Source organism: Eubalaena glacialis, chromosome 2 (assembly GCF_028564815.1).
Source record: "Eubalaena glacialis isolate mEubGla1 chromosome 2, mEubGla1.1.hap2.+ XY, whole genome shotgun sequence".
NCBI classification, from domain to species: domain Eukaryota; kingdom Metazoa; phylum Chordata; class Mammalia; order Artiodactyla; family Balaenidae; genus Eubalaena; species Eubalaena glacialis.
Window position 1 is genome coordinate 181,706,461 of NC_083717.1, and position 19,338 is coordinate 181,725,798.

A 19,338-nucleotide genomic window follows, 5' to 3' on the forward strand; every position below is an offset into this window, starting at 1 on the left:
TGGCCGTTGCTTACATAGTAGGATTCACAGGCAGAAACAAAAGATGAGGCCAGCAAAGGGGCTCCTGGGAGATTCCAGCAGAGCAGCGTAGAGGCAGGGACCACCTCTGAGCCCCGTCTCTGTCCACCGGTCCCTGAGGAGTAACACTGACCCACAAGTACTGAGTACTTGCTATGTCCCGGGTGCTGTTCTGTGACTTACGCATATTAACTAACTGAATCTTCATAAGAACCTGATCAAGGAGGCATTATTATTATCCCCATTTGACACATGGGGAAACTAAGATTATTTGTCCAGAGAGAGTCACGCAGCTGGCAAGGGGCAAAGCTGGGATTTGAACCCAGGCAGGACTGCTGTGAGGGGCCAGGCAGCAGGTGCGGCCAGTGCTCCAGTCAAGGAGCAGGGCTCCCATACATGATTTGTAGCTGTAGCTACAAAACCAGGTGCACTTGCAGACACTGTAACAGTGCACGGTCGGCGGGACAGAACCCGCTGGCAGTGCACAAAATCAGCCACTAAATGCCGCCTTAGCGTGCAGGGCTGAGCCACTGCAGTGTTAAAGCCAGAAGCCGGCAGTGGGGCCGGTTCCTTTCAAGAGAGAACATCGATGGCTGAAAGCTTTGCCTTGTTAAGTATGTTCTCTTCAGTTCTCTGAAACCTGGCGTTTCCACTGACTCAGTAGATCTAAAGCACAGAGAACTGGCGGCATAGAGGATGCTGGAGAGGGGAGGGCAAGAGGCAGCCCAGGAAGTGGGGAGCAGAGATGTGTTGAAATGAGGACACCTCATATATTTAAGGAGGGGTGATGAGTAGTCACGGGGCCAAAGCATTGCAAGTCTGGGTACGATTAGTAGCCCAGTTTTTACAACAGAGTTCCAAGCAAGTCTGTCTCAGCGCAGAATCCAATTGCTGTGTATAAATTACACTTTATTCTCTTTAGGTCTACCAGAAGCTCTACTGAAACTGCAGTCTGATTAATGTTAATCAGTCGAAGGCACTTGGCTCAGTTTCTCCTGTTCCCTTTGTAGCAAGGTTTTCGGAGAGCCCCATTGCAATGGCCAGTTTTCTTAATACGCACAAAGAGACTCTCAGAAGGGAAAGGCAAATGAGAAATTGCATCCGTAGGGAATTTATTATGGGTTATGATAGTAGGTAACGTTATATACATCATCACACGTGGGGCAGGTTATACCTTATTTTATAAGAGGGAAAAGTAAGGTTCAAGGTCACAGAACTAGTGTGTGTCCCTTTGTGGCCCCAAGGACACAGATGATGCCACTCTGCGTGATCTGGGTGGCTCTGTGTTCATAGGTTCTTTAGAAATTAACATTATGACAGCTGAATGCTGGTTTTGTTTTCTTCAGATAATTGACATTACTAAAATTTAAAAGCCTCTGTAAATATTTGTTATTTAATAATACTTCATTAATATTTTTATGAAAGACTACATTAGTCAGGATGCTTTTATAGTTACAGAAACCAGATTAGTTAGGCTTAAGCAATGAAAGAGACTTTTAACACGAGTATAGCAAATGCCAGAGGATCATAATGTAACCAAGTCTACCTTCAAGTCTCAGCTCTGCTTTCCAGAATCTGGACATCATTCTCAAGCAAGCTCTCTCCACCTGGAGGCTGAAATTCCCACTCCCTCACCACCACCGCACGCTCCAGGATCCCATATTATATCCGGCTAGTCATTTCAGAGAAAACAAAATACTTCTTTCCCCATAGCGCTGGCCAAAGTCCCCTGACGCATCTGATTGGTCAGGTTGAGTCATGTGTCCATCCATGATGCAAGCACTCCAGATCAGGGACTGCCCCTGCTGAGGAGGGGGCAGGTGCAGAGTTCGCCAAAGACAAGTGGAAAATGCCTGAGGTCCAATCCAGAACAAGAAGTATCTCTAGGTGAAGTATTAATATTGTGCCAGAGGAACCTTTTTTATGCCTTGTTCTTAAATAATGTGTGCAAGCATGCACATTTTATTTAAAAGTAAAAGGATGCAACTAGAGATTATCATACTAAGTGAAATAAGTCAGAAAGAAAAAGACAAATAACCATATGATATCACTTATATGTGGAATCTAAAACATGCCACAAATGAACCTATCTGTGAAACAAACAGAATCACGGACATAGAGAACAGACTAGTGGTTGCCAAGGGGGAGGGGGTTGGGGGAGGGATGGAGTGGGAGGTTGGGGTCAGCAGATGTAAGCTATTATATATAGGATGGATAAACAAGGTCCTACTGTATAGCACAGGGAACTATATTCAGTATCCTGTGATAAACCATAATGGAAAAGAATATTTAAAAAAAAAGAATATATATATATGTGTAACTGAATCACTTTGCTGTATAGCAGTAATTAACATTGTAAATCAACTATACTTCAATTTAAAAATAAATAAATAAATAAAAGCAAAAGGAAACCAAGAAGGAAATTTTAAAATCCAAGTTTCTCGAAAAAGCTGGTTATATAAGTGAACCCTTGTAACTTGAGTGTTCTAAAGCAGTGATTTTTCAAACTTCGCGTCACAACCCTTTAGTGAATCATGAATCAATTTAGGGTGTCATGACCAGCACTTTTAAATGAAAGATAGTAGAAATTATCTGTGTGTAGCACAAAGTAAGGTTATTTTTGTTTATATTTGTGTGAGTGGGTTCAGGGTTACAATCTAAAATGTATTCTTTCCCAGGTTTGCTAGTTCACCCACTCTAAATGAAGACAGATGGTCACCTGGGTGATGACTTGAGGTTTTACCAAAGCCTGAGTGGTGACTCACTCTTCATTAGAATTGTCTAGCCCCAGCTCTGCTCCCTCCCACCATGAGACCTTAGGCAAGCCATGTGATGCCTCTGAGTCTTCATTTTCTCATCTGTTATATGGGCCTAATAGCTATCCTTCCTGCCTCGTGGGATTGTTGTAAGAATCAAATGAAATGGAGCTCCTAAGCACTGGTAAGAACTCCCTCAATGTAAATCGGAAAGATTCTTGGTAAGTACCAAACTGGCAGTCTCTCCCTGGGGCATTTAGAGAATGGTAACTCAAGTGTAAAAGACAAAATCCATGCCTTCTGAAAAATTAGCTACTTGCCACAAATATTGCTCCTTCACACACTACTAAAGACAGGTTTTTTTGACAGACGGGGGTAGATTGAAGAGTCCTGGATGCAGCAGGGTGGCTAGTAGGCCTCTGGATTCCAGAGGCGGGGGCTCTATTTTCAAGGGAGTCTTTGTCCGCGGGCCCAGGCTCTCAAACGCGCCCTGAACAACTCTGCAGAGCTGACCCACATACTTCCTGCCCTGAAAGCACGGATCCACATTGCCTCCTGCCTCTGGGAAAGAGGGGTCCTCGTGGAGGCTGAGTTGGGACTGAGGGTGGGATTGGGAGTCCATGTTCATGTGAACCCCACGTGTGAGTTGACCCTTCGGCCCTGGGAGGAAGTCCATTTTACAGATGAAGAAACTGAGGCACAAAGAGATCTGTGAACTGCCTACAGTTGCCTTCTTGAAGACAGAGGGAGCTCCTGCTTCCTGAACGCCTCTGATACCACAACAGCCTCAAGAAATGGGCATCTTTAGTTGTGCTTGGATTGGCAGAATCTTCCTTAAGAGAGAGGAAAGAACTGTGTGATCTCAGTGAGCCACTTAACACCTCTCTGGAAACAACCTGGAAGGAAGCACTTAGGAAGAGCCCAGCCTAGCCCTGTTTCTGCTCTTCCATTCCATTCTTCTCTGGCATTCCAGGACACACTTGGCAGTGGATGACCTCTCCCCTGGGTCTCTAGTTCCTGTTCTTGGTGTGGCACCCAGCCCCTGCCCAAAGCAGAACTAGGTGGCCTTAAAAATAAGTGCAGCTGTGGGGAGAGGGGATTGATGCATGAGGGAACTTTTAGGGGTGATGGAAATGTTCCTAGCATGATTGTGGCATTGGTTACACTTTACAAAACCCCTTGAATTATATACACCAAATTGGTCATTTTTATTGAATGTGAATTACAGCTCCATAAAGCTGCTTTTTAAAAACTCAAAGAATGTACAAGCTCAGATATGTGCATTGTATGTAAATTCTACATAAGAAAAAAATCAGGAGCTGAACTCTAGTTACATATGTACTGAAGTATTTAGGGGCAAGTGTATTGATGTCTACAGTTTATTTTGAAATGCTTTAAGGTGTATTAAAGGACGAGTAGATACATGATAAAGTATAGAAAAATTTAATTGTACAATCTAGATTGCGACTCTAAAATTCTTTCGGCTTTGGTGTATGTTTGAAAATTTCATTATCAAACGTTGTGGGGAAACCACGGAACTTCCGGTTTCTGGCAGCGCCAAATGGCTCCTGTTGAACAAATTCTTTCACAAATAAAAGTATACGCTCTGGGGTGGAGCTTATACCAGCTACTGAAAGCGACCAAAAGCAGGCAGAAAAGAAGAGAGTCAACAACTGAAAGAAAGGCACTCCACTGGGTGAGTTTCCTGTCTTTTCACCACTTTGGGCCTGAGGTCAGGTTTTAGTCTGAGGTCAGGTTTACGCATGGCAGGTAAACCACCAGTGGGAAAGCTACAGTCTTCTTGGCTTGGAGAGCCAGAGTACAGGGTTTGGAGTATCCACAGCCTCTGAGAGTGAAGAGGGAAATAACAGAAGAAAGAGCCAGAGGGGATTCCCAATGTGTTTGTAAACTCTGCTCAAATCTCTGGCTGACCGCTGAACCGTGCGTGGCTAAGGCTAAAAGAACTGAACTAGAATTTGAGGTACTTCCCACTGTAGAGATAATTTTGCAGTTGAGTTCAGCCAGGTTAACTGCCTTTTTAAGAAGTACTGTTTTTAGAGGAACAGAATCCAGAATTTCTCCATCATAAATTATATACAGCAGTCACTAGCCACATGTGATATTTAAATATGTTGTTAACATCAAATAAAGTTAAAAATTCAGTTCCTCACTTGCACTAGTCACATTTCAAGTGCTCAGTAGCACCACGATGGACCACTTTATAGAACAGCATAGATATGGGATATTTCCCTCATCACAGAAGTGATGGACAGTGTTTATCTGATCAATTAAAATGCGGAGATTGTCAGAACTGACCAGAAAAATGAAAAGAAAGAAGACCGAACTGCTATATGCTGTCCGTAACAAATCCACCTTAAATATATATAAAGACAGAGATAGGTTAAAAGTAAATGGAAAAGATACCATGCAAATGTTAAGTAAATGAAGCCTGTGGTAACCAGATTGATATCAGACAAAATAAACTTCAAGGCAAAGAGTATTACCAGAGGTAAAGACAGACATTTCATAAAAATAAAAGGGTCACTACATCAGGAAGATATAATCATAAATGCTTATATTAAATAACAGTTTCAAAGTATGTGAAACACAAATTGACATAATTAAAGGGAGAAATAGACAATTTGACAATCATAGTTGGTGATTTTAATACTCTCAATAATTGTTAGAATAACTAGAACAAATGTCACTAAAGACAAGATCTGAAAAACACTATCAACAACCTTGACGTAATTGGCATTTATAGAACAGTAAGTCCAACAACTGCAGAATACATATTCTTTTCAAATGCATATGGTACATTCACTAAGACCATATTCTGGACCATAAAACAAGTCTCAATAAATTTAGGAATACTGAAACATACCAAATATGGTCCTCTGACCTGTGAATGAAAAACACTGCCTGCCTTATCAGTAAACAAAAGATGTGGCAGCCATCAAGCCACCGCAGCCACTCCCAGTGGTGCACCCTGAGGGGGCTCAGGATGGGAAAGAACAGGATACTGGCCCTAGATAGCTCAGGTGCATATCAAAGGAATGATTTCAATGAGCTCAGACGTTGCATCTTACCATACACAGGAAAGTGCTAAATTCATTAACTTGAGATACCCAGTTTAACAGTAATCTTTTGGTGTTCCAGCTACCTGGTTTTTGTTGGAAAACTCCTATATACCCTGGCTCCTCCCCTCCCTCTTCAGAGCAGTCCCTCAGAACTATCTGAGAAGCTGTGTCCTGGGCTTGAAATCCTCAGAAAGTCTGACAAAACATAATTCTTAACTTTTAGGATGTGCATTTTTTTTCACTTGACCACATTGAAAATGTTATAAATAATTTGTCTTTAAAAACAGACTTAAAAAATTAACACAGCTAAATAATTTGTGGGTCAAAGAAGAAAAAATTGGAAAATATATTCAACAAAATGATGTAGAAATACAGCATACCAAAATTTTTAGGATGCAGCTAGCCCAGGGCTAATGGAGATTTATAGCTGAAAAATGCGAACATTGGAAAAGAAGATCTAAAATTTGTGACCTAACCATCCACTGTAAGAAGTTGTAAAAAGAAGTAAAGTAAACCCAAAAGGAATTAGAAGAATGAAATACGAGTAGAAATCCCAAGTGGAATTTTTCCCAGAAATGCAAGGTTGGCTTGACATTAGAAAAGCAATAAATGAAATTCAAGATATTAACAGAATAAAGGAGGAAATTATATGATCGTTACACTAAATGCAGGAAAAGCATTTGATAAAATTCAGCACTCATTCATGTTTAAAAAAAACTCAGAAACAAAAGTAAAAGGAAACTTCCTCAGCCTGATAAAGGGTATCTGTGAAAAACTCACACTGTAGTTAATGGTGGAAGAACTAAAGGCTTTCCCCTAGGATCATGAACAAGACAAGGATGTCTGCTTCCACCACTTCTAGTCAATATTATACTGAGGTCCTAGCCATTGCAGCACAACAAGAAAAAAAAAGGTAAACATCAGAAAAGAAGAAGCAAAACACTATTCCAGATGCCATGGTTATTTACATAGAAAATCCTAAAGGGGGACTTCCCTGGTGGCACAGTTGTTAAGAATCCGCCTCCCAATGCAGGGGACACGGGTTCGATCCCTGGTCCAGCAAGATCCCACATGCTGCGGAGCAACTAAGCCCGTGCGCCACAACTACTGAGCCTGTGCTCCAGAGCCCACGAACCACAACTACTGAGCCCAAGTGCTACAACTACTGAAGCCTGCGTGCCTAGAGCTGGTGCTCCACAACGAGAGAAGCCACCTCAATGAAAAGCCCACACACCGCAACATAAGAGTAGCCCCTGCTCGCCGCAACCGGAGAAAGCCCACGCACAGCAACGAAGACCCAACACAGCCAAAAATAAATTAAATAAATAAAAGAAAATCCTAAAGGAATCAACTACTTCAACTAATGAGTGAATTTAGCATGGTTGAAGGAACCAAGTTAATTTGTAAAAATCACGTGTATTTTTACATACTACAGCAAACAGTTGGAAAATAGGATCTTGATATTTCATTTACAATTTCATCAAAAAACCAAAATACTTTAGAATGAATTTACAAAGATGTGCAAGATCTCTACATGAAAATTTGCTAAGTCTGAAATAAATTGAGGGCTATACCTCATTCACGAATTAAGATGTCAGTTCTCCCTAAAATAGATCTGACACAATCCTAATCAAGATCTCACAAGGTTTTTTCTGATGAAATTAACAGGCTGATTCTACAATTTTTATGGAAATGGTAAGATCCTATAATACCCAAAGAAAATCTTGATAAAGAAGAGCAAAGTTGGAGGACTCACACTTCCTGACTTCAAGACCGATTATAAAGCTACAAGTTATCTAAATACTGTGGTATTCTTATAAGGATGGACAAATAATGAGCAGGATACAGATTCCTATAATAAATTCACTTTTGTCTTTTCAGCAAATGACACTCAAATAACTATATAGCCACACGGACAAAATATACCTCAACTCTTTTACCTCACGCCATACAGAAACAAACAAGATAAATCATTGACCCACGTACAAAAGCTAAAACTATAAAATTTCTACAGGAAACAAACCCATAAAACTTATGCAACCTTAAGGGAGGTAATGATTTCTTATTACACAAAGAGATCCAAACATAAATGAAATGATTGATAAATTGGGCTTCACCAAAATCAAAAACATAAACATCAGAAAACATCTTTAAGATAATTAGGCAATCCAGAGACTTGTCGAAAATATTTCCAAGATACATATCTGAGAAAGGACTAGTATCCTGGATCTAGATAAAGAATCAGTACAGTTCAGTAGTAAAAAAGAGAAACAAATCTTTTAATGGATATTCAACAGAGATTTTACAATATTTCAAAAGATAAAAAAGCAGATATACGAATGGCCAACAAGCACATTAGTCATCAGGGAAATGCAAATTAAACTACAATGAGATACGACTACACATCCACCAGTATGTTTAACATTAAAATGACTGATACTGCCAAATGTTCACAAGGATGTGGGACATCCAAGACTTGTATCTTGTTGGTTGGTACAGCTACTTTGGGAAAATGTTAGGCAGTTTCTTATAAAATTAAATACATACCACCCCTATGACCCAGCAATTCTACACCTAGGCATTTACCCAAGAGGTATGAAAACATATATCCGCAAGTACTTGTGTGAGAATGTTGCTAACAGTTTTATTATTTATGATGGCAAACATTTTTAACAGCCCTGGTTTCTATCAATAAGAAGAGAATGAATATTCAAACAATGAAGTAGCTATAAAAAAACAGATTACTAAGGCATATAACAAGGATAGATCTCAGAAATACAATGCTTTACACAAAATAATACATAACTGTATGATTCCATTTATATGAAGATCTAGAACTAAGCAAGACTAAGCTCTACAAAGTGAAAACAAGTTGATGGTGGAAAAATCCAGAACAGTGATTTCCTCTGTAGGAATGTGGCTAGGGATTTGCTGGGAAGGGACATACAATATTTGGTTGAGAGGCTGCATAGGTAGGTGTTTAATTTGCAAGAGTGTACGCATTTGCGAGACCTCATTTAATGGTACACTTAAGATGTGTGCATTTCATAGTATGTAAATTTTATCCTCCCCCCAAAAATCTGGAAGTAAATAGGGTTGTATTGAACTCTAGGTAGTAATACGCAGGGAGAAGTTGGGGAGTGGGGTGAGGAGGGGGAGTGTAGTGATGTCTACAACTTGCTTCGAAATGAATCCAAACAAGATGGGTTGATGGATGGAAAGAGGGATGGATAGATACGTAATAAAGCAAGTATAGTAAAATGTTCGTTGAGAATAAGGCTATTCACTGTAAAATTCTTTCAACTTTATGTTTGACATTTTTCACAATAAAATGGGATGGGGGAGTAATTGCAGGACTCACCCAGTGTGTATACACATGCTCCTCCTGTAAGCGCTGCCACCTAAAACTCTTGCCCTCGATAGGCTAGATAAAAGAGGGGCATCCGGGGGTGGATAACGGGAGAGGAGTGGGAGAGGAATCCTAGCAGCATCAGGGCTTCCGATGGCAGATGTATTGGAACCCGGAAGTGTGTTTTCTTTTATTCTCTGCTCTTGGGGAGTATAGGTGGGTGGCCTCTGAGCCTGGGGTCACTCTCTCGGGAGGCGAGGAAATTCTCCCTAGTTCGAAGATGCCCATGCATCTTTCCCTCTTGTATTCATATTCACTCCCAAATGCCAGGGGCTGGTGATTCCGAAGGGGCAGTGTGTGGCTGGGTACGCAGGTGGGGGCGAGATGTGTCTGAAGGGGACGGAGCGCCCTCTTCTGGCCCTGGAGGGGCCCACACAGGCCCGCTAAGCACCTGACCTGACCCTCTTCTTGAGCACCCACTCCCCGGATCTGCGCGTCCCGGATGGGAGCGCCGCAGCCCCCGGTAGCCCAGCAGGGAGCCGGGCATCAGCAGGCGGAGACTAGTGCTGGGGGCGGCTCCGCGCGGCCGGGAGGCGGAGGACAGGGTGGAGTCGCCACCGCTGCTGCCAGCCGAGCGGCTCCACCTGTTGCAGCGTCGGGGCGCGCGGACCAGGCAAGGCAGAGCGCGGCGTGGACCTCTGCTCCCCGCGCAGAGGGACCCGGAGGACAGTCCTGACAGAGCGGCGCGGAGGGGGGCACTCCCCGGTGAGTGAGACTCGAGCGCGGCGCCAGCGCCCCTTGAAAGGCGGGGTCTCGGGGAGGGGCGCCGGCGGTTTGCTAGCGAGCCTGTGGCTAGGGTGGGGTAAAGCGCTCTCAGCGGAGCCCTGTCGGCGCAGGATCTCTGGAGCCCACCGAGGCAGCCAAGCCGGGGTGCGGGAGATGGAACTCTCCGGGGTCACTGTCTCCTGCCCGCGGGCTCCTCCAGTCCCCGGTCCTTGGCAGCCTCCCCAGGAGCTGGGGCTGGCTCGCGGCGCGCGCTTCGAGCGGGCGGATCCGACACGTGGGGGTGGAAGACGCCCCCGCGCGGGATCCAGAAGCCAAGGGCGTCTGGTCCGGGCAAGGCTAGGAAGGCTGCCTTGGGGGAGAGGCCCCTAACTTCCTTCGCTCCGTCACTCCAACCTCCCTTTCTGGTCTCCTCCTCCAGCAAGTCGGCCCGCCGGACGCCGCGCAGCGTCGGGGGCGGGCGGGAGGTCGGAACCCGTGAACCGCGCTCTGCGCAATCCCTCTGTCCGTGCGCCCGCCCGGGACCTGCTCCAGCCTCTAAGCGCCGGCAGCCGGGCCGGTGACCCGAGAGGCCCGAGGCTCCGCGCGACGCCGAGCCTGGGACACAGCACTGCGGCTCCATCTGGGGGAGGCACTTCCAGCACCAGCGGACTGAGACCCCGCGTCCTAGACGTCGGCGGCTTGAGAAGCGACGGTGAAGGAGACGGAGACCGCGGGGCTCCGCTCACCCGTCAGCCTCCGAGGCCCCCAGACCTTTGCTTTGGGGGAAGGTCAAGCCCTCCAGAGTTTGCCCTGAAGATGCGCCACGCCCCCTCCCCAATCTGAGCCGGGCAGGACACCAGGGGGAAGCAGCGGCCGCATCCTCGTGCCAAGCAGAAGCGGACTCTGTGCCGGGTCACTCAGCTCTTCAGCTTTTAGGAGAACTCCTAGGGGGGCGGGGACGGCGGCGAAAATGCGGATTTGAAACCGGGAGTCGAGGCGGACGTGGGGGGCTGGCGCTGCAGGAGCGGTCGACGCGGCGGCCCCGGGAGCCGCGTGGCCTGGAGAAGCGTCCGGCGGTCATGGGCGAGCTGGCTGTCGGGCGGCCAGGGGCGGACTGAGCGCCGGGCCGAGACCCCACCTCCCGGGCCGCCCGGGCGACAGTCAGCCGGCGGCCGCGGCCGCCCGGCTTGGGGCTGCCCCCGGGGGTCCGGCCATGGCCGGCCGGGGTTGCGGCTGCAGCTGCGGCCCGGGCCACCTGAACGAGGACAACGCACGCTTCCTGCTGCTCGCCGCGCTCATCGTGCTCTACCTGCTGGGCGGCGCCGCCGTCTTCTCGGCGCTGGAGCTGGCGCACGAACGCCAGGCCAAGCAGCGCTGGGAGGAGCGCCTGGCCAACTTCAGCCGCCGCCACAACCTGAGCCGCGACGAGCTGCGCGGCTTCCTTCGCCACTACGAGGAGGCCACCGAGGCCGGCATCCGCGTGGACAATGTTCGCCAGCGCTGGGACTTCACCGGCGCCTTCTACTTCGTGGGCACCGTCGTGTCCACCATAGGTAAGTGGGCCCTGCGGGAGGGCGGAGGGGCGGCCAGCCTCGCAGGCGTTTTTCTGGCCCAGCGCTTCGAAGGGCGGGACCGCGCTTCCCAGCCCTGCATTCATCCACCTCCGCGCTCGGCCAGGTGGCACCGATGTGAGCTGTTGACTGATCCACAGGTGGTATTGCCTCCCTGCTTCTTTAAGTGAGGTCCACGGACCAGCTGCGTCAGCATCACTTGGGAGCTTGTTATAAATGCAGTCTCAGCCCCTCCCCAGACCACTTGAGTCCGAATCTGCGTGTTAAAATCTCCAAGGAATTTGAGTGATCCTTAAATTGGAGACGTTCTGCTCTGGGAGTGTTCCTAGTTACGGAGACTGAGCTTGAATTCATGGAACATTAGGGAGAAAGCTTACAGATCGGGACAGGAACCTATAAACATTAATTGAGTTAGTACCATGCATGAGGCACTGGTCTGAGGGGGAGAAACAAATTTTAAAAAGACTGTCCATGACTTAAAACTTAATAGAGAGAAAAATAGATCGAAAACGAGATTGGAAGTAAGGAGGCCAAAGTGCTAATGAGGATGGAAACTCTTTTCTGCCAGGAGGAAGCAGGTGGGGGTGGGGAGAAGGGACCTATGGGCTGAACCAAATAGTGTTGGCCTGATTGGGGTCTGGAAACTAAAAGTGCTTTACACTCCGGAGGAGGAGAGAATTGCGTTCAGGGTCCAGTGAGCTCCCTGATCTGTAGGGAGTAGTGGAAGGAAAGCTAGGGGAGTCTCCTGGCTAATGGGATGGAGGGGGGAACTTTACTGACAGACTCAGGAGCTAGAGCTTATCTAGAGGCAATTGGAAGCTATTGAGAGTTTTTGAGCAAGAGTGTCTCATGGCTTTATTGCCAGCAGAAGGAAAAAGTTTGGGAGTCTTTGCACCACACTCCTAAGGATTGTTCACACTTAAAGCATACTTGAGTGATAAGGGGGTTGGGAAAGATGCTGTAGAAATTCTGAAGAAAGCAGAGAGCTGGAGCGGAGGAGGGGGCTTTGAAAGGCTGCGCAGAAAGGGAGCGGCTCCCGGCTGGCTGCCGGAGCACCGGAGCCGAAGCAGGGCCGGCAGCGGGTCGTGCAGGGGCTCGGCTGCTGTAGCCTCTGTGCTGCCGGGAGAGCTCGTCAGTGAAGCGGTGCCAAGGCGAACTTCTTTGAAGCTCCCACGCAAGGTTGTCTTTGGTAGACGTTCTTCCGGGGAAAGAGCACAAGGTACAACAGGGATCAGCCTCAGGCCTGATTAGTCAAGAAAGACTTCCCAGGGTTAGTCTAGAAGCCCAGGGCTTCAGCTGGTGAGTAGGAGGCAAGGTGGAGAGGACTGGCATGATTCCCGATACACGGGCTGCGTCTGGAGTGCTTTGTGCTGAACTGCCCAGCTCACTACCGCAACCCTATCTCATTTCAGGCGGCCCTGCCCATCCGTGGGCCATTATGACACCACGGTAACTGGGTATCTGCTAAGAAAGACTTTGATAGCATTCTCCACGATGACCAGAACACGGGCCCTGACGGGGATGGAGACAGAGTAATACCCTCCACGGTTCTCTCCCCCAGCCCACGTTCTCCACTGGACTCTCTTAGCAGAATTGCCTAAGTCCTCCCATTTCTCAAAAGACAGTTCCAGAATTTCTATGTAGGGAGGACTTTGGGTGAACAAACTGATTGGGAAGGGTTGCTGTGGAACTTTCCTTGCATCTGCTATGTCTGTGTAGCTGGTACAGGGTTTTGATTTCGATTATTCATTTGGGGGTGGTTTTGGTGGGAGATTGGGGAACTAGGTCCTCCCCACCCCCTTCACAGGCCCCCCGTTTGTACTTCCCATGGCCATGGACGTAGGAAAGAGCAGAGTGTGTGTAAAGACTGGTGAACACCAATGCCAGAGGAACCGCGGTTGTCATGGATGGGTGGGCATGTTAGCACACAGTCATCGGGGGCACAAATAGAATAATGAAGCCTGATGGAATCGAAGGAAACCTGCACCGAGAGTCTGGAGTTGGAGCTACTGACCCTGCCTGTAAGTTGGGCCGGTTCCTTAACATTCTGAGCCCTATCCTTCTCTTCTGAGATACCTACAAGTGCCCACCTTGGTATCTGGCACATTGTAGCTGTTGAGTAAATATTAGTCCTGTCTCCTTCCCACACCCTGCCCCTAGGCTCTGCTCCTCTCGCAGCGTTCTTGCTAGGGATAATGAGTTCATATAAGTGAATGTTCTTTAAACAGAACAAAGCACTATGTAAGTATGGGTTTATTTTTACTTTCTCATTTCTCACATGTCCTTAAATTGTTTCATTAATCGCTGATGTAATAACAGCACTTGCAACCCTTTATTGGGGTACATAATTAGGCACATACTGTGATTATTATGTGAATATGTGATGCAGCTAATTGCATAGATTAACCACAATTTCAGTCAACACAATTCATATATGTGATATGTGATTCATATGTGTGAAGTGTGATTATCCCTGTTTTATAGATGAGGAAACTGAAGCTTCATGTTCTTTGTAAAATAAAGAAGAAGAAAAAAACCATCTGTAACGACATCACCTAAAGTTGACCATGGTTGACATTTTGGTCATTTTTTTTAAATTGAAGTATAGTTGATTTACAATGTTGTGTTAGTTTCAGGCGTACAGCAAAGTGATTCAGTTATACATACATATATATCTATTTTTTTCAGATTCTTCCCCCTTATAGGTTATTACAAAATATTGAGTATAGTTCCCCGTGCTATACAATAAGTCCTTGTTGGTTGGTGCATTTCTTTCTATTCTTTTTTCCCTATGGACACACATATGTACATATGTATTTTTCTAAATTTGGATCATATTCTATAAATCCTTTACATCTTGTATTTTAATCGTAGTATTACATGATGGTTTTTTCTTCTAAAAATTAGTTCCACTATGCTTTATTCTGCAAAGATGTTAAGGTAACAGATAACAAGAAAGCATACAGTAGACTAATCATAAAATGTAAATAAAACCTCAGAACTAGGAAAAAAAGAAGAACAGAAATATGGAAAGCAATTGGATCTAGGAAATTGGTAGAGAGGAGCTTTGTCTTAGCTGAAGTTCCCTCAGAAGCAGCTTCTGAGCCAAGAATTTGAGTGCAAGCAGTTTATTGGCAGATTCAAGGGATACAGGGAGGTGAAGGAAGAAGTGATACAAGAAAGGGAAGTCAGTCAATATAGGGTATGGTATTAGGCAGAAAGCATAGTGGGCAACTGATCCTTAATCTCAAGTGGAAGCTTGAGAACAGTGCAAAGCTCATGAACCAGACTTACCCCAGGCAAGGGAGCTGGGGTATTTATACACCCACACTAGTCAGAAATTGGTTAAAAGCTGCTTGGAGGGTGGGGGAAGCACAAAAATATAATTTCCAGGTACTTCTGTCCTGATTTTTCATGGACGGCCCAAGAGTAGCCTTCTGATAAGATATAGGCACTGGCCATTTGAAGTCAGGCCAGTGTGTCCAGAAATGGTAAAGGAGATCCCAGCGGGTGAGGACTGAGTATCACCAGTGACTATTCAAACTTCAGATTTGGCTGCAGGCTCCATGGCAGAGTCATGACCCACACTGGAATTCTTTTTTTTTGCCTGTGTTGGGTCTTCGTTGCTGCACGCGGGCTTTCTCTAGTTGCGACGAGTGGGGGGCTACCCTTCGTTGTGGTGCGCAGGCTTCTCATTACTGTGGCTTCTCTTGTGGCGGAGCATGGGCTCTAGGCATGCGGGCTTCAGTAGTTGCAGCACATGGGCTCAGTAGTTGCAGCACACGGGCCCTAGAGCACAGGCTTCAGTAGCTGTGACGTGTGGGCTCAGTAGTTGGCGGCACGTGGACTCTAGGGTGTGCGGGATTCAGTAGTTGTGGCACGCGGGCTCTAGGAAATGCGGGCTTGAGTAGTTGTGGTGCGCAGGCTCAGTAGTTGTGGCACATGGGCTTAGTTGCTCCGTGGCATGTGGGATCTTCCCGGACAAGGGCTCGAACCCGTGTCCCATGCATTGGCAGGTGGATTCTTAACCACTGCACCACCAGGGATGTCCCCACACTGGAATTCTTAGTAGACAAAAGGAAGCATACACCTTTTCCCAATATGCAATCCTCAAAAATATTTCCCTCTTGGGATTTTATATGGGAAACATTGCATAGGACAGTGGGTGATGCTCACAAACAACAGTTTCCTGGAAAATGCAACTGAGGAGTTCATGCAACTGTTGTTTAATTGAAAAGTCAGAGCAGAGTAAAAAACATTGTGGCCAGTTTCTCAGAAGTTTAAACATAGAACTACATGTGACCCAGAAATTCCACTCCTAGGGAATATATATCCAAAAGAATTGAAAGCAGAGACTCAAACAGATATAGGAACACCTCAGAGATGCTGCGAATCCGGTTCCAGACCACCGCAATAAAGCGAATATCACAATAAAGCGAGTCACATGAATTATTTTTGGTTTCCCAGTGCATATGAAAATTATGTTTTCACTGTACTGTAGTCTGTTAAGTGTGCAATAGCATTATGTCTAAAAAATGTACATACCTTAATTTAAAAATACTTTATTGCTAAAAAACGCTAACCACCATCTGAGCCTTCAGTGAGTCGTAATCTTTTTGCAACAGTAACATCAAAGATCACTGATCACAGCCCACCATAACAAATATAACAATAATGAAAAAGTTTGAAATATTGCAAGAATTACCAAAATGTAACACAGAGACACGAAGTGAGCAAATGCTGTTGGAAAAATGGCATCAATAGACTTGCTTGTCACAGGGTTGCCACAAACCTTCAGTTTGTAAAAAACACAATAGCCGTGAAGCACAATAAAGCAAAGCACAATAAAAAGAGGTATGCCTGTATTTGTACACCAGTGTTCATTGCAGCATTATTCACAGGAGCCAAAAGGTGGAAACAACCCAAGTGTCTATCAGCAGATGAATGGATAAACAAAATGTGCATGCATACAATGGAATGTATGGACAACGCAGATGGACCTTGAAAATATTATACTTAGTGAAATAAGCCAGACACAGGAGGACAAATACAATTCGACTTAGATGAGGTATTTAGGATAGGCAGATTTCATAGGGATGGAAAGTAGAATAGAGGGTACCAGGGACTGAGGGAAGAAGGGAAGGCTTATTTAATGGCATTTTTGTTGGGGATGATAAAAAAGTTTTGGATATAGATAGTGGTGATGGTTATACAACAGTGTGAATGTATTTAATGCCATTGAATAGTACACTTATGCATGGTGAAAATGACAAATATTATGTATATTTTACCGCAGCATAGAAAGAGCAGAATATTAAAACACAACTCAGGGAGTTGATTCTGAAAGAGGCTGGTGATCAGACTTGAAACAAGAATGAATTTGAAGTACTCAGAGAAGTAGATTGACGTTATACTCTGTGAGTGATCTTCTGTAAATATCTTTTTCTCTCAAATAGGCATTTGTTAGGCTTTTGTTTTTGTGTTTGCCTGTGTATTTATAACTCAGCTTCTGTCCACAAAGGATATGAGATCATTTGCATATTGATATGGTCAGGGTAGCCTTAAGCCTTGGGCTATCCCATCATCTCAGTAGCTTAACACAACAAGAGTTTACTTCTTACTCACCCAAAGCCCATTGTGGGCGAGGTGCTTTACCAGGACAGTTGTCTCCTGGGTTGGCCCAGTGTTCCAGGATTCTTTTATCTTGTGGCTGCTGTTTATCAGCTCATGCCTCCAGTACTGCCCAGGAAGGGACAGAAAGGGTTGAAGAGTGGAGCACCTGCAATTAAACGGCCACCACCTGGAGGTGACAACAAGTCACCTCCACACGCATTTCATTGGCCAAATCAAGTCCCATGGCTACACCCAACTTCAAGGATGTAAAGAACCACACTCCTCCCTTAAGTCCAGAAGTGGATAAGACTTGATCTTGGTGAACAGCACGGATGCCTACCGCACATATATGTACAGTGCACTAGAAATGGATACTAATGGATTTAAGACATCGGGGAGATGAGAAAACATGAGTAGAATAGGACAGTTAAGCCACAAATTGTTAATACACACAGAGATATATGTCAAAAGGACCCACGTAGTTGCCAGATTTGGCTGTGAGTTTTCCAGTTGTTGAAAGAAAGAGGCAAGGGCAACCATTAAATGGTTCCTTTTATCCAGACTGGCTGCTTGGAAGACACCCAGCTTTTTTAGATGTGAATAAAAATTTCTCCTATAGATTGTCATGAAAGGGACAAGATAATGTGATGAGTAGTCTTCTCCACTGCATCTCAGCTGTGAAAGAGAACCCTATGCTCCTGCATGGCATAGCATCCCTCAGTACAAGGTGCAGTTCCGTAAAGGCCCCTCTGCGTAAGTCCAAGGTCATGCAGGGCGGTGTCCAGCTTCCAGTTGTACGGTCCATACAATTGTGGGACACTTGGCCATTTGCCATGTTTGTATCTTACTTTCCATCCATTGTCGTTTCCTGTTTAATGTTTATTTAGATATAGAAACATTTTTAATTTATGTGCCATTTCATATTTTAGTTTTTCCTTCTGATTTCTTCCATTGTTTTTGTGTAGAAAATCTTTTCCCGTCTGTAAGAATGCTTACTGGTTTTTTTTTAATTGAGGTGACATTGGTTTACAACATTATGTAAGTTTCATGTGTACAGCGTTATATTTCTACTTCTGTATACACTACAATGTGCTCGCCACCAGAAATTTAGTTTCCATTTGTAGCCATACAGTTGATCCCCTTTACCCATTTTACCCTCACCCTGCCTCTTCCCTTCTGAGAACCACCACTCTGTTCTCTGTATTTACATGTTTGTTTTTGTTTGATTTAGTTTGTTCATTTATTTTTTGTTTTTTATATTCCACATATGAATGAAATCATATGGTAGTTGTCTTTCTCAGTCTGATTTATCTCACTTAGCATAATACCCTCAAGGTCCATCCATGTTGTCACAAATGGTAAGATTTCATCTTTTTATGGCTGAGTAGTGTTCCATTGCATGTATATATATGTGTGTGTATCACATTTTCTTCATTCATCTGTTGACGTGCACTTAGGTTGTTTCCATATCTTGGCTATTGTAAATAATACTGCAGTGAACATTGGGATACATATATCTTTTCAAATTGATGTTCTCATATTCTTTGGGTAAATACCCAGAAGTGGGATAGCCGGGTCATATGGTAGTTCTATTCTTAACTTTTTGAGGAACCTCCATACTGTTTTCCATAGTGGCTGCACCAATTTACATTCCCACCAACAGTGTAAGAAGGTTCTCTTTTCTCCACATCCTTGCCAACACTTGTTATTTCTTGCCTTTTTGATAATAGCCAGGATGCCAGTTTTTGTTCAGTAGTTTTTCAACTGCTCTACACTTTTAGTCATAGCAATGGTTGTTAAAACACTTTAACCTATTGTTTCATGTGAACAGTGATGGGTACATTTTAAGACTAGCCAAGGAGCAGTGCTGGTCATGGGGAATGAGGGAGCAGAAAGAGTGGCTGGTAGGAATTTGCATGCATTCATTCAAGGTAGGGTCATCTCTCTTGGGATCTACTACCAAATTTTCATGGGGAAGCTCTCAGACTGTCCATTCTGAGAACCCTGGATTTGTTTAATTATTTGTTTCCTACTTAGGAAACTTCAGTACCTATCTTGAAATTAGAGGCTTTGCAGGCCATAGCTCTTACTCTCCACTGCCCAGCATTCTCATACACATACGTGTTAATTTCAGCTTGTTTCATTAGAAATTCTCGTTTATGTTATAAAACAGCGATTTCCTCTTC

General features: G+C 44.9%; 1 protein-coding gene across 1 annotated transcript in view; it reads left to right on the forward strand.

The window, feature by feature from the left end:
* Window positions 1-11,181: 11,181 nt before the first annotated feature.
* Window positions 11,182-19,338, forward strand: part of KCNK13 (potassium two pore domain channel subfamily K member 13) — a 113,117-nt gene continuing 104,960 nt past the window's right edge. Inside the window, exon 1 of the mRNA XM_061182808.1 lies at window positions 11,182-11,521. Coding sequence (XP_061038791.1) covers window positions 11,182-11,521 — 340 coding nt within the window. The remainder of the gene's footprint in view (window positions 11,522-19,338) is intronic.